This window comes from Chionomys nivalis, chromosome 17 (assembly GCF_950005125.1).
Source record: "Chionomys nivalis chromosome 17, mChiNiv1.1, whole genome shotgun sequence".
NCBI classification, from domain to species: Eukaryota; Metazoa; Chordata; class Mammalia; order Rodentia; family Cricetidae; genus Chionomys; species Chionomys nivalis.
In genome coordinates, this window is record NC_080102.1 from 1,715,001 (window position 1) to 1,730,405 (window position 15,405).

The 15,405-nt window shown below is 43.1% G+C and overlaps 1 protein-coding gene across 1 annotated transcript in view; it reads right to left on the reverse strand.

Moving 5' to 3' along the window:
• Positions 1-1,186: 1,186 nt before the first annotated feature.
• Positions 1,187-15,405, reverse strand: part of Nipal2 (NIPA like domain containing 2) — an 86,644-nt gene continuing 72,425 nt past the window's right edge. The window contains exons 7-11 of the mRNA XM_057792835.1: positions 11,890-12,025; positions 10,023-10,111; positions 6,729-6,792; positions 5,574-5,668; positions 1,187-3,772 (exon numbers count right to left, since the gene is read on the reverse strand). Of these exons, the coding sequence (XP_057648818.1) occupies positions 3,660-3,772; positions 5,574-5,668; positions 6,729-6,792; positions 10,023-10,111; positions 11,890-12,025 (497 nt within the window). The 3' untranslated portion in view covers positions 1,187-3,659. The remainder of the gene's footprint in view (positions 3,773-5,573; positions 5,669-6,728; positions 6,793-10,022; positions 10,112-11,889; positions 12,026-15,405) is intronic.

Genomic DNA, 15,405 nt, shown 5'->3' on the forward strand with positions numbered 1-15,405 from the left:
TCGAGTTCTTACCAGTGCTGAATGTGTGGTGTTTATCTAGCAATCTTGCTAAGAGGCTATAAAGCCCTGAAAGACATGGAGGCAAGATATGTGTATTAAAAACGAAAGAAATCAGGCTCAAAAGGCTGCATATTGTATGATCCCAGATATCCGACATCCTGAAAAGACAAAACTTGACAGAAAAAAAAGGCTAGGCCGAGGGAAGGAGGGATGGACAGGAGCCAGACACGTGCACCAGGCTGACAGCTGCTTGCTTGTCCAAGGACTGTCTTAATAACAAGCCACAGAGTGTGCACAAAGCAATCTGGATGTGTGCTGGGAAGGTTCATTTTTACTAACTGTGCTTATATCCCTTATATCTCCAATAACTTGGCATCCTAGGGGTGGGCTTCAAAGTGGCCGAGCACGTGCAGTCATGATTCCCGGATGTGCTGTGTGCCTGGAAAATGGAGAGCATGCAGACGTCCTCAGCTTCGTATTTCCAGTCATCGGAGTCACTATCACACTTGCTTTCTTTTAGCCAAAATCTGAGATTGTCACATTGTTCTTCAATAGCACTGGACTGCACACATCTACAAAATCTTCCTCTTCTTCTTTCTCCATTATAGAGGAGAAACTACAGGGCTGCATGTGGGACATGTGTAGGTGGTGACGGCGTGTGTGTGTGTGTATGTGTGCGTTGTGTGGTGTGTGTGTGAGTTGTGTGTGTATGTGTGCATGTGTGTATGTGTGTGTGGGTGTGGTGTGTGGTATATGTGCATGTGTGTGTGTGGTGTGTGTGCATGCGTGCATGTGTGGTGTATGTGTGTTTGTGGTGTGTGTGGTGTGTGTATATGTGTGTGTGCGTGCATGTATGCATGTGTGTGTGTTGTGTGTGTGTTGTGTCTGAAGAATACATTGAGCCTGCTTGCAAATCTTTTGTCGTACAAGTTTTCAAGGAATTTTTGGTAATGAGGGCGTTATAGCATAGGGTAAGCAAGCATTTAAACTAAGTGGTCAGATGGCAGAGGCCTCTCCACTAGTTGACTGCCCGAGAGCTAATTCCCAAAACCATTATCGGAGTGGTATGTAGGACTGGGGAATTCTTTCAGCATTTTAGTTGTGCCCATAAAAGAACCACGGCTTTCCAAAGAGACAAAGTTGGACTCTGAGAATAAACTCATAACAAATCCATTTATTTCTTACACAAGCGAAAATGATCCTAATGTAAATACCAAGCATCTGATTTGTCACAACCATGAAGTGTCAGGGTTTTTCTTTTTAGCTCTCCAGAGCTCAAGAAACAAGAAAAAAAAAAGTAGCATAGCAAAGGCAAAGGAGTCTGGACCAGGGCTTGGCAACATGGATTGGCTACTAATTATTTTTTTGTTGCTAACTACTGATGTACATCAATTCCCATTTGTTTATGTATTGTCTATGGCTACATTTGTGTTTTGATGGAGTAGCTGAGTAGTGAGGGACAGATACCATACGGACAACACAAATCCCCGAATATTTACTTTTTAAGTCTTTGCTGAAAAAAATCAGTCCTTGGTCTAGACAAATAGTCAGATGAGCCAAATGTTGGCCAAGGGTTCCCAGCCTACAATTTCAGAAAAGGGGGTGGGTTGGCTGTGGTTGTCATCAGGCACTGAGCATGAAGAGAGAAAGAGAAACACCCTCTGAGCCAATCAATTAAGACTTCTCTCCACCTTGGTTTGGCCCACCACAATTAGTAAAATCAGATCTGAATATAATATATCTAACCATGATTTCAAAAGCATTTCTGTATCACATAGATAAATTTCATCTCTCAAAACCTTAAATGCAAATGCTGGAGGGTACCAACACATTGTTGTTAAAGTTTGTGTCTGCAAAACTCTACAGTGCTCAAAACTGGGTGTTGTACCTATGAAATGTGGTCCTAGTTCAAGGGAAACTCTTTGGTTTAGCTGCTTCCCAGTCTTTGAAACCAATGTCAAGATTTACTAGAAATCCATCATTTAAGGCACCAGATCCATAACTTAGCTGAGCTGCCCAGAGTCAACAAGCTATTCCCATTCAGTAAAATACCTCATTAATTTTATGACTGTTGCATCCAGATTGATGGGACACTTTTCACAGTGGCAGGAACTGTTAGTAAGAATTGCAGCCAGGGATAGGCTTTGGGTTATTCCAGTTTGGTCAGAGTTCAGGTTACAATAAAGAAAACATTAAAAGACTAGAAACAGTTAGGATTAGCATCTCATTATCTCCAAGTTTAGTGCCATGCACAGACATAAGTCTTCAGTGACACTGGGTGGACGATTCAAGTGTCATGAAGGATGGGCCTTACTATTTGGTTACGATAAATGTGTACTCTTTTCTTATTGTTTAAATATGAGGTACAACATAAATAATAAAAGTTACTACAGATTCTGTCTGCAAATGTATGTTAGTAGGACCTGCTAAGTGACAGCAAGGAATTCACACGAGCCACGGGTCCTCCATGGCCACATTCCATGGCCAGAGTTGAGGAGCAGAAACCCAGTCCTCTGATCATGATTTTCCTTTTCTAGAAGAACTGGCAAAGCTTCAGAGGACTTGGGGGGAATATTCCAAGAATCTAAATGCCATTTCGAGGATTGTATTGGAAGTTAAAGCATAGAAATCCACCAGATAAAGTATAAGATCTGTAACAGTTTAAGGCATATCATAAAGTTTTTTCTTCAGTTTCAATGTAAATATAATAGGATCATAAAGCTGGAGAAAATGCTACCATTCTAGAATTTTATTGAAAAAAAATAAACATTGTGGCAAAATCTTTAACACTTTACAAATTTGTGTGTCACATTTAACACAAAAAACCATGGTAAAATATGTGCTGTTGGAATTTTAGTACATATGCCAGAGGTGTGACCACTGTTTTAGGTCTTAAATGTGTCCACCCCCTTGTTTGTTTGTTTGTTTTTTGAGACAGGGTTTCTCTGTGTAGCTCTGGCTGTTCTGGAACTAGCTCTGTAGACCAGGCTGGCCTTGAACTCAGAGATGCACCTGCTCTGTCTCCCCAGCCACCACTGCCCAGCATACAGTTTTTTTCAAAGCTAAAAAAAAAAAAGTCAGAAGCCAGGCCTTGGAGTTTTTAGTATATGTCATAACAGAATACCGCTTGTAGATTCTGTTTCTAAACAAGGCCCTTCATTTTCAAAGGAGGATTTCAACAGAGTTGGTTTTCCACAAAAGCGATTCGCCATCCTGACAGGGAAACGTCCACAGAAGAAGCCCAAGAGGACCACATCAAACCCTTCCTGAAAGACAGGTTGTGGCAGCAGAGGGCGTCTTGAAGCCAGCAAGCGGATCCTGTGAGCCACATGAAGGAGTGACCTATGCCTTCGATGGCCAGATCTCGAGTGCGCATTTCCGTGTGGCATCTGCTCAAGCAGCCAGGCTCGCATGAAGACACAGCCGGTTAGATGCTCGCTAGGGAGAGATGCAGGGCGTGGGGAGCATTTCGAGTCGCATTCCATGAAAGCATTAGACTGTTAGAGATTAGGAGGGCCCTGATTGTCCACAGTGGGGGGGAGGCCTGAACCGAATGCGCGCACGTCAGCGTGAAATAGCTGCTGACACAAACTGAACATGTGCAATGTTTTAAAAAGGTGGTATCGAGTAACAGGCCAACAGCCAGCCCTCTCGGCGTTTTAGGCTTCTTTCTTCTCTCCATTTTGGCTCTGTGTTGGGTCACTTCCATCAGGCAAGGTTCCATAGGATGTGCCATTTGAATCTGGTTGTATTTTGTCCAACATTTGTTTCCCTGTGGAGATAATAATCATAAAAAGATCTTTTGAGCTCTTAAAAGATAAAAATGTCCTAATAATTTCTCTCCAGCTCTGGTCACATTTTATGTCTTTAAAAAACACACTATGTGGTTACTCTCTCAATGAAAAAGATAAAACGTCCAGGAAAGAGAGGCCCACAAAAATCTCATAGCCCTTGTCATGTGGTCACACACTTGTCCACGTGACATCTGTACTGGGCATAGAAACAGGTTGGAACAATCAGGACAGCCGCATAACCCAGTCACTCCTCTCCAAACCTCTCTCTGCAGTCTTTCTCCCTTGTCTATACAGCAACCTAGGAAACACCATGTACCAGGAGTTTGTCATTGCAAATCCTACACGTGAAGCTTTGTGGCGTGGAAAACAGTTAACAAACAAACACCCCTTTATTTTCCAGATTTCTTATTTCTTACAAAAAATCAGTTTTAAATGTGCTCTAATGAGCATTGCTGCTATAAATGTCAATTCTAACACTGAGTATTCTTGATTAGGAGTTTACATGGCAAAGAGGATACCAAACTTGCTTCCTTGGTCTTCCTTTCTCAATCTTATAGAAACTTTAGTGATTTTTTCCTTTTCTTTTTTTCTCTTTTCTTTGCTTTATAGGCATGATAGACAGAATGGTGGAGAAAACTACCTCTACTATCGTGTGGAATCCTGTAGGTCACCCCAAATCCTTAGCAAAGCTAGGCGTGGGTGGGTGGGTTAGGGCGGGAGAGTGGTGAGGATGGTTTTGCTCTGGATTTTGCTTCTGTGTGCCCTGTATGCCCTCAAGGCGGGTTGTTTCTCAGTGGAAAAAAGCATTGGGAAGATGACACCCAGTGGTCCAGTCTGCATGAATGGTGAGGAGGGAGAGTGTTCACGTCCTGGTGACTGTGGTGGTCACTCTTGGCATCACAGTGAACAAGTTGCCTCAGTCTTCCTCAGGAATGATGTTCTTTAGCATCAGGACCGTCAGTCTTTGGATGGGTCTGTAGGTGTCAGGGATCTTCCATTCCCCACGTGTTGGGAACAGTGAGACCCCAGATCCTGAATTTCTTGTAATCCCCCGATCTGAGTGCCTACAGCTGCTCTGAGCACGAGAACTTCAGGAGTTCCTGATGGCAGGAGAGTGGTTTCTGGTGGGTTTGGCTGGGGCGTGGCTATCTCTATATAATCTGCCCCTGAACACAATAAAGGGGGTGTTCTTGGGGAATTCAAGGATGACCCATATCGCTGTCTCTCTGTCTGTGTGTGTCTGTGTATTTTAACCTCCAGCTCCCTTGCCCAAAGCTCACAAACTGGGTGCCAGCGCACAGAGCGCAGACACGGGGGCGTGGTGTCCGGCACCCACAGATCCATGTCCTCTGACACTTTAAGGGAATCCCAATGAGAATCTCCAAGTAACCCACGTCAAGGAAGCCTGGTCAGTTCCTCAACAATCACGTGGTTCTGTGCAGAACTGTTCTATAACTATTAACCTTATGCCTCCCCAGGCTTCACCACTCAATGCTCTTCTTGAGGTAAAAATTATGTGTTTATGTTAACATCCAAAATAGTGCCAACAGTGATTAATTTACAAGGGTAAAATTTCTGTATTTTAAAAAGATGGCATTTATTGGCTTGTGTATGTATGCATGCGTGCAGGTTAGAACACCTGTAAGAGTTGCTTATCAACTTCAACCATGTGACCCATGTGTCATCAGGCTTGGTGGTGAGCATTTTTATCCACTGAATCATATCAGACCAAAGGATACTCTATTATAGAGAAAATATGTACATATCTTTTTTGCTTACCAGGAATATTCCCCAAATCAATAAAAGACTGTTGTAGATGTTTGTTTTCTCTATTTCTTGTCACCAAAAATACACCAAGGAATGACAGAAAGCACCTGTAAGAAACATGTTAGTAAAGAACACAGGAAGATGGAAACAGCCCATGGTATTAAATAGCGGTGCTCTAACGTGCACATGATGACATAAATTCCATTGGCTTTGTATATCCCATTTCTTATGGTAAACTGCCTTGAACTTGTCTTGATTCTCACAGCCAGTAATAGTTATGCCCAGAACCAAGACTTGGGCAGGTTCCAATAAATCTCTGCCCCAGGTTTTCACCATCTGGAGGCTAATTTGGGCTCTAAACCCTTTGGGTAGACACTAGGTCTCGTTTTTCTATCCATGCATGCCCAGACCCATTACTGGCATGCAACATGAGTGAAAAACAAGTTATTCTTTAATTTTCTAAGAAATCTCATTGTCCTTGGCCATAAGAGCAGTCATAGTTTCCAGACCCCAGAAGTTTGGCTGCGCCCAAATGTCTTATGAAATTGAATTTTCAAGATAGATGGTTTCCTATGTTGAAAATAGACTAGGCTCAAGTTTGCATAACAATGGCCATGCTGAATAGCAGATCAAGAGGCAGCCGAGCATTAATGGGGAGTGCTTGGAGCCGATGGAAGCAGCTATTATTGGCAACACATCATCGAGGCTTGGCTCTGTCTGCCAGCGATGTCAGCAGTGACATCCACCGAGTCTCTAGAAGGGGCCCAACTGGGCACTTTATGATAGAAAGGGCAGCTACCAACCCCAAGCTGCTAAATCTCGGGCTAGAATCTATCAGCCTTGGCCATTTGCTTGGGTGATCCAACCTAAGGGCTCTGAGGGAGAGGTGGGCTTGACGAGAACGAAAAGGCAATGGAGTAACCATCGACACCCGTGAATTTATCATGATTTTGGTTGGAACAGAAAATCCCCAAGGTTTTAGGACTCTCAAAGGGGGGACACAAGCCACAAAGCCAAGGGAGGACACAAAGCCCCTCATAGAGTGTTAAGTTGAAAAATATGTTTCTTATAGTATGTTCCAATTTTCTATACTTCAGGTACGATGCCAAAAATCCTATACAAAATTAATAGAACTTCACATGCCTGACCTCTGAGACTTTTACTCACCCAAAAAGATATATAAATACAGTAAGAAAAGCAGCACCAAGGAATTCCTTGTAAAATACGATGCCTATATAAGAAGAGGACAGAGTTAATTTCAGGGTAGGGACATTTACGATAGCAGCACATTATTTTTTTTTAATGTATAAATATATTTTCTATATGTGGTTTCCCTTAAAATGCACATTCAGTATTTTAATTTCAAAGACTCTGTGTGATAGTCTTATATTTTAAGCAGAAATTTCATTTTTGCCTATATATGCATGCTTAGTCATATATGTGCACATGCCAAAAGCCAAAGCACAACCTGTGTCATTTCTCATGAAACATACGGACACTATGTTTTTAGAGGCAGGGTCTCTCACTGACCTGGAGTTTATCAATGTGGCTTGGCTGGCTAGTTAGTTCAGACTCTCGGGTCATAGATACAACTTTGTCCGTCCGTCCTTCCTTCTGTCTTTGTTTTCCTTCCTTCCTTCCTTCCTTCCTTCCTTCCTTCCTTCCTTCCTTCCTTCCTTCCTTCCTTCCCCTTCCTTTCTTTCTTTTCTTCTTTCCTTTTCTTTTCTTCCTTTCATTCCCCCCCCCCCCCTTCTCTTTCTTTCTTCCCCTTAATGTGGGTTTGCTCTGGGGCTTGAACTCACGCATGTGTGGAAAGCCCTGTACTGAGATGTTTTCCCAGCACTGTAAAGAGAAATATCTTATATTTTCCACCCTATGGTTTTCATCAGGAGTCAGTGAATGTACCCTGAGAACCCGGGTGGATCCTGAAGCCACTGGCATCAGGCTGCAACCATGGACCCCTTTGGCTACGTCTTACGTTCTGTAAATCTGGCCAGATGCCCATGAGCACTAGAGGGATCTCTGGCAACTGGGCGTTGCCCTAGCTCCATTTTTCTCCATGGAACTCCCTACCATATCCTTCCTCTGGTTCCCCCTGTAGGCCATGGGAAGAAAAAGCATGTATCGTCTGCTTTAATGAACTTCTCTCCTCTCCCAGCTAGTCTCAATGATTTCTTCATTAAAGGCCCCAAAGACTTTGTAGAGCTTTTATTGAATAGGAAATCTTTCAATCACGGATCACCTGAAACTAGCTGTGTGTGGGTGTTAGCTTTGCTGGTTGGGCAGAGAATATTTAGTGTCTTTTGGAAGGAACCGCGGTAGGTGCTGGAGACGCCACAGTGAGCAGAGCGAACCCTGCCCTTAGGAGAAGCTTGCTCAGTCTCAGTTTCTCCTTTTCACCTAAAGAACAGGCCACGCCCACTCCTGCATAATATTTCCACATGGATGAGCACTTCCTGTTCTGTGACATACCGCTCTTCAATCGTTTCCCCAAGGGTGGGTAAGCGGTATCTGCAGGCCCGCTCTTTAGTACAGCGGGGATGAGCTTGTTCGTGCACACCCTCCCCGGTGTTTTGAGATTTTCATGTTATCAGAATGGGTTTCCGGAAATGGGATTTCTGTTTTAGAGAGCAGAGACTTTTTTTTTTAATTTTAAAACTATATTAAAATTGTAACATTTACCATCTTAACAGCTTTTATGTATGAAGTTCGGTGGTGTTAAATGTATTGACATTGCTGCACACCCCAGTCTGACAACAGCTTCATTTTGAAAACCTGAAACCGTATTCTGGTCAAACATTTCCTCTGCCCTTCTCTGGTAACCACCATGTTTCTTCCCATTTCTGTGAACTGGACTCAAGTACGTGAGCTCACTATTTTCCTTTGCTTTCTGACATTGACTTGATTCTCTTAATCACGTCCTCGTGTTTCGTCAACATCGGAGCAGGTGGCAGGACCCCTTCCTGTGTAAGGGGACAGTATTCTATTGTAGGCACTCATCGTCTGTCAAAGGGTACTGGGATTGTTTTCATCTTTTGGTTACTATGGCAAATGCCACAAATTTGTGTTCATTTTTTGGGGACATACACAAGAGGAGAATTGCTGGATTGTGGAATAATTTTAAAAATTTGATTAACTGTATCCTGTTTTCCATAATGGCCACACAATTCCATATTTCCACTCACCACTGGTACAGAAGTTAATATTCTAATGTCGTTTTACCTTTCCGCTACCCCTCTGTTGTTTGGGGGAGTGGTCACTGAAAAGCTTTACTGTCATTCCACACACAACATCAGATGAACTGTTATCATTTCCAGAAAGTTCCAGCACTCCTTATCCATCAATTGCCCAATGTCCTGGGCATTAAAGTCAGCTCTATTGACTGAAAAACCTTTGCTAAGGGAACTACATTGTTTTTTTACATCTTCTGTATATTGATTAGTTGGGTGTATGTCATGCCTACACTTCTTTTTGCTTTATTTTAATTTTCTGATAATTCTAGGGTATACCAACACTCAATCATTTCTCACTTTCAGCAGAAAGCACTAAATGCTAAAAACAGTAGATGCCTTGGGATATAATCTTTTCTACTATATTTCTTCGAGGTTCGATTTTCTTGGGAAACAGAAGGCTGTATGAATAACTTCAAGAACCTACCAACTGGGCTGGGCCTGGTGGCACACATCTGTGATGCCAGCACTCAGGATGCAGAGGCGGAAGGACCATGAGTTAGAGGCCAGCCTATGCTATAAAGCAAGTCCACTGTGGACTATATAGCAACCTGATGAGAAAACAGCGAATACTCAATGAGCTTGAGCTTATTGATTTGAGCCAGGGCCCATCATTATTGCATTTATAGGTGATTTACTGGAATATATTGTATTTCGGTTTGGACCAAGTTTTAAGTTTGTACTTTTTAACATTATTATTTCTGCAATATAAAAGTATTCATTAAGATACAGAACTGTAAGGGAGGAAATAGCAAATGTGGATGTTTGTCAGCCCTTCCGTGCAACGGTGAATTAGGTCAGGAGCCCCATTCTCTCATTAAGGTGACGAGGACACAAGGAGGATGAGATCAAGGAACTGGGGGTGTTTGGCCCACAGGGAAAACTCGAGAGTATTTTTTCCGTCACTTTGATTCACAGGCGCTGAGAAAGTACAGCAAAAGCAAGAGTCTTGAATTCCTAAGGAAACTAATTTGAGTTCCAGTGTAGGGAAACATTTTCTAGTTATTAGAACTCTCGAGTTAATGAGAGTCATCAAAACAGGACTGAGCTGCCTCAGGAAGCAGAGTGCACTGGGGAGCACTCTCACAGAGAAGAGGACCACGGAGGAAATTAGATCCTGGCTGGAGGCCGGGGACATGGGCTCCCAAAGTTGCCTCGTTCCTCCTTGGAGTCAGAGAGTCTTGTGCTTGTGGTGGGGTGGTTTCACCTGCCATGGGAAGCCAGGACTCACCTGCAATGATGGCACTGGTTGTGAAGAAAACATGGTTGACTGGGACCACTGTGGTCGTTGTGTAGAGTTTCGTGGCTTGGTTCAGGAACCTGTAGAAGATGGCAATCACTGAAACTCCAGTCCAGCAGCGCTCAGCAATATGCTAACAATAACTTCAAGAAATGTATGTTCTGTAGCTCAACTACAAAGGGAAAGGAAGTGCAGAGGAAGGGCACTTCCAATCAGCGGCCGTAGCTTAGATGCATCTGATGTATGAGATCAGATGTCAGGTTTTATGGTCTGTTTAAACCAACAACAGTAACAATGAAAAGCAATTAATCATATTCCGAGGCCACAGAAGTTTGAGTTGGAAGTGATTCAAGCTGCTGGACCAGTATCACACTGGGGTTGATTCATTAGGATAGACCTTAGAATCTGCTAAATATCATATGCGGGGAACATATAGCTATCCACTGACATGCCACGTGCCAAGAAAGCAGACGGAGAGGCAAAGGAATGTTTAATGTTTCAAAAGCAACGTTTGGTGCTCCAGCTGCAGAACACATGTGGGAGCTGAGCTTCTGCTCCAGCCACCACCACCAGGAACGCAAGTTCCCACACTGGCCGTGCTGCTCAGGTGGCCACGAAGCTGTGCCTTGCAAGGGCATCACCTGGGAGGTTCCGGGAAGCATGGCTGTTAGGTCAGCAAGGGACAACAGATGTCAAGAATAACTGGGGAAAAAAAGAGGTTTGTGGATAAAGCTAGTGTGTGTGTGTGTGCACATATGTGAATATACTCGTACAAACAAACCTCCTCAGGTAATTTTAACGGGCATCAAGGTGGAAGGCTACATTTTTACCTTGTGAGAGAGTGAAATAAGGTTGACTGGAGGCAGCCTTCCCTCAGCTGTGTTTGCCTCTAAATTCCCGAGGGAAGGTATCAAGTAATGACACTGATCACTACGTCCCCAAAGGCTCTGTAGCAGTACCAGTTATCTCAGAAGAAAGAAGAGGAGAAATAGCAATATTAACATAATAAACACACCCGGTCTTTGGAAGTGGACTTCTCCTGTCTCTCTCCTGACACAGGCTCAGGACCTACTTACAACCCACAGGACAGACTGCTGCCATCTGCAGAACAAGCCCCTCCTCTCATCAGCAGTTTGAGATCTGGTTTCCTTCTGGGCACTGGGAGATGCTTCTGCACAGTGTTTTGGGGTGAACTCTCCGGCTAACTCAAAAGAGCCCGGCAGGCAGAGGTATAATCACAACATGAAAAGTGGGGAGGGTGATTAAAGCAGATGGAAGAGCGGGGGACAGGAATTAAAACTGTTCCATGTCACCAGTACTGGGACCCAAGAGAAACACGAAACAATCATTCCTAAATCCCATGGGTATGGAGGAAATTCTGGCCAAAGATGCAAAGTTCTGGGGAAAGGGTTTTCCTCCGGGCCAAACGTCTGGTTTTGTCCATCTCTGGGCAATTAACGAGCGTGAGCTAAGAGACGGAGGTGAAGGGTTCATGTATTTCCTATATTTAGAATGAAACCCTGGATGTGGACCTGCCCCTTTGATTTATTGCTAATGACAACCTGTGTACGGTCGGTATTAATTACAAGCAGAAGAGCATCAGGGAAGCATCAGGCGCACTCAGCTGGATCGCGGCCCTCACTTTAGAATGTGCAAGCTGCGGAGGCAGCTCTTAGTACAAAGTAATCATTGGTGGAGGAAGAAAGTGAGGCATGCCAGGCCGGAGGCCGGCTGTGGATAAGCTGGAGGTCCCGTCTCTTGGGAGACCGCCGTATTTCATTTTAATTATCAGCTAAGCCAGTGCACGGAGAAGTGCAGGAACGCGTAGAGGTTGTTGAGTTTGTAGGCGCTGACTTACTTGACTTGGAAAACACAAGAGGCTATCATGATGACAAGCATGATATAGAAGATGGCGTAAGTCAGCTGCATTTTCCCCGTCACAGAAAGAGTGATCATGCCTGAGATGGCTTTCACTGAAATCACAGTCAATGAGGCTGGAAGACAAAAACACAAATAAAACACGTATCTGAGACAGATGTACAGGTACACATCTTAAGTGTACTTGTTGGAGTAAGTGTACTTGTTGGAGTGGCGAACATGCCAACGATGGTTTCAGGATGATGTTTGGGAGGGTGTGTGGCGGGGTGGACACATGCAGGACTCTGCGGTATACACACTGCTGTGTCCGCCATGGGACGGGGCCTTCTACTTCTGCAGCAAGGTGATCACTTTCCAGCCCTGATGGGAGACGGCCATGGAGATGACAGGAAGTACTAAGGGATGTGAAAGGTGAAAGCCATGAAGGGAAGCAACAGGTCAGGGTGCCAGTGCAGCCGTCAAGGGAAAATGTCAAACTGTGTGGAGAGATCAAAGCTGAAGAGGCCAGAAGATAAGAAGCAAAAAGCCACTCACGGAGCAGCCTGAGTTTCCTGAGGGTTGTTAGTGGAGGCCCTGAACATTCTGACAAAAACAATAAGGAGAACCAGGACCAGAACCAAGTACTCATTTCTCAGACTAACCCATAAACATGATGTTTACAAAAGTAGCATCTTCTGATTCTCTGCACCGAGGAGGAGACGCTGGGGGGGAACAGACTTTTCATAGGTCCCAGAGACCAATTAAAGAAAACAGGCTACAAAATGGATTGCCAACACAGTGTGTATTTTCTTCTCACATTTTTATAGAATCTAGAGCCTTTTATCTGTCTCATATCCTTTGAACAATTTCATACTTTAGCTGAAACCCACAGAAAATTCTCCAGCAGGGGGTGAGGAGATGGCTCAGCGGGTAAAGTGCAAATACAGGACCTGAGTTGACTCCCCAGAACAAATGTCAGTATTGTGGCTGTGTGCATCTGTAACCACACTGCTGGGGTTGGGGTAGATGCAGAGACAGTGGAGCCTGGGAGCTTTCTGGCCAGCCATCCTGGCTGAAACAGCAGGCTTCAAGTTCAGGGAGATTCTGTCTTAAAAAGGTGGAAAAGCAACTGAGAAAGATTTTTTTCAAAGTCACTTTCAGGCTGTCACACATGTCCAGAGGAGCAAGGCACATGCACACAGATACATCACATGTAAAAAAGAAAATTCACAATTTTTTTTACATGAAATCAAGTAATTACAAGCCAAAGGCATATGAAAGAGAAGTAATACTGTATTACTGTTGATCTACATGGTCACAATGTATCAAAATGTTTTCCTTTTTAGCTTTTAAAAAGACCATATTAAAGGAGGTAATGACCCTTCATAATTTCATCTTCCAAAATTTGAAGACTCGCTATAATTTGAAGAGTACTAGGGCACACTTCCAAGCTAAGCATTTTCATTCAATTAAAAGTCATAATTATCAGAGATTAGGAGACAGATTCTAAAATGAATCCCCAATCCGAGCCAGGAGGTCTTATACCCTGGATGCAACTCCATCTCCATTCAGAATTGATTATATTTTGGAAGTATGAATAACTATTACCTTTGTAATTTTTTATGTTATTTCTAGGCTGGTACCAAGCACTACAAATTACATGTTTTCGCTATTTTGGGAGGGCAAGCACAGGGGACTGGTAAGAATAGGTTGATATTCCAAATTCTGACACTTTGAAATTAAAAATTGTGACAGGGTATCAGTGTAATGTACATTAGGGACCTACGCGTGCAAGGAAAGAGGAGTGGAAACATCATGACGATACCATCAGTTGTGATCTGTGATACTGGGAGTATGATATTAACTTAAATTAAAATATCCATAAAAGCATCCATGTTCATTTAAAAATTAGAAAAATGCGGAAAAGCTTTGAAAGAAAAATAAAAATCAAATACCACACCTTCGATCCCAAAACTCTGGAGGCAGAGGCAGGCAGGTCTCTGTGAGTTCGAAGCCAGCCTGGTCTACAGAGTGAGTTCCAGGAGAGCCAAGGATACACAGAGAAAGTCTGTCTTAAAAAAAAAACAACCCAAAATCAATTGTCATCTTTTATAATTTACTTTTTTATTTTATGTTCATTGGTGTTTTGCCTGTATATTTGTCAGAATCCCCGGAACAGGAGTTACAGACAGGTGTGAGCTGCCTTGTGGGTGCTGAGAATTGAACCTGGGTCCTCTGGAAGGGCAGCCATGCTCTTAACTGTTAAAATATCTCTCTAGCTCTCAACCATCATCTCAGGGCTCATCCTCAAGACATTTTTCACATTTGGGCACACTATTATTTTCCTTTCTCCAAGGAAGAACGGATCACAGCCTGAGACTCAGACAGTTTACTCTACGTAGGAACTGTTTCCCCGCACCATTAAGTATTTTCCACGCCATGAAGTATTCTAAAGACTTTTATCGGCTGTCAAGAATGCCTTTGTATGAGGTGTATAATTTATTTTGACAATTTCCTATTTTTGGATATTTAGACTGCATCCTTTATTTCTCTTTCATTAAAATGAGGTTGCAGTGAATTTTCCTGAACACAAATCTGTCCATCACTCTGCCTATTTCTGGGGAAAACCACCTGGAGGGAATCACCGTTGACAGCTGTTGTGGAGGATTCTGACACGAGCCTCAGAGACAGCCTCGGAAGACGGAGTCACGCTGTCACATGGTGTCAGTCTTCATGACACACGTTTTATTGTTGCCTTTCTCCTTCTCCCTATTTTCTTAATTGTCAACCGTAAACACATACTCCTGTCATCGCTACAACACATTCTCCAGCTCCCTGCTCATCCTGATTTGATGTCTGTCTCTCTCTGTTTAACATTTAGTTCTATCCCTTTCTAAGGATTCCTAGGTGACTAGATATTAGATTAACGTCTCTTAATCGAAGCCTTCAATATTTCAGTTGTTTGTGCTTTGAAAACTGGAGTGTGCTAAAAATAGGGTGATCTTTCTGGATCCTCCAGCAGGCTGACCCTTGGGAGGACAGTACACAGAGGCTTCAGAATTTTTTTAAGGAAGGAGGACACAGATTGTCATTAACAAAACTCACACGTTGCACAACAGAACTCAAAACCTAAACCATGCCAAAACAACTAAAAGACCTCACTAGATATATCCTGAGATTTCATTTGCATTCAAAAATTTCTAGGAAAATACAATTTAAATGCTGTCAACACACACATACACAAATGGTCAATGTTTGTGATGATGGATATATTAACTATGGGTGTGATCGTTACAATAGTGTTCATAAACCATAATGCTCCTTTACCCCATCAATTTATATGGCTATACATTGTCAATTTATAATTAAAGTACCTAAAATTAGGGGCATTTGAGGGGTAGGATGGAAACCTAGTACAGTAGAAGCTTCCTAAAATATATACATGTGAAGATGACCTAAATGAAATCATCAAATAATGGGGGAGACAGAGCCCCAACTGCCCATCTCTCATCATCAA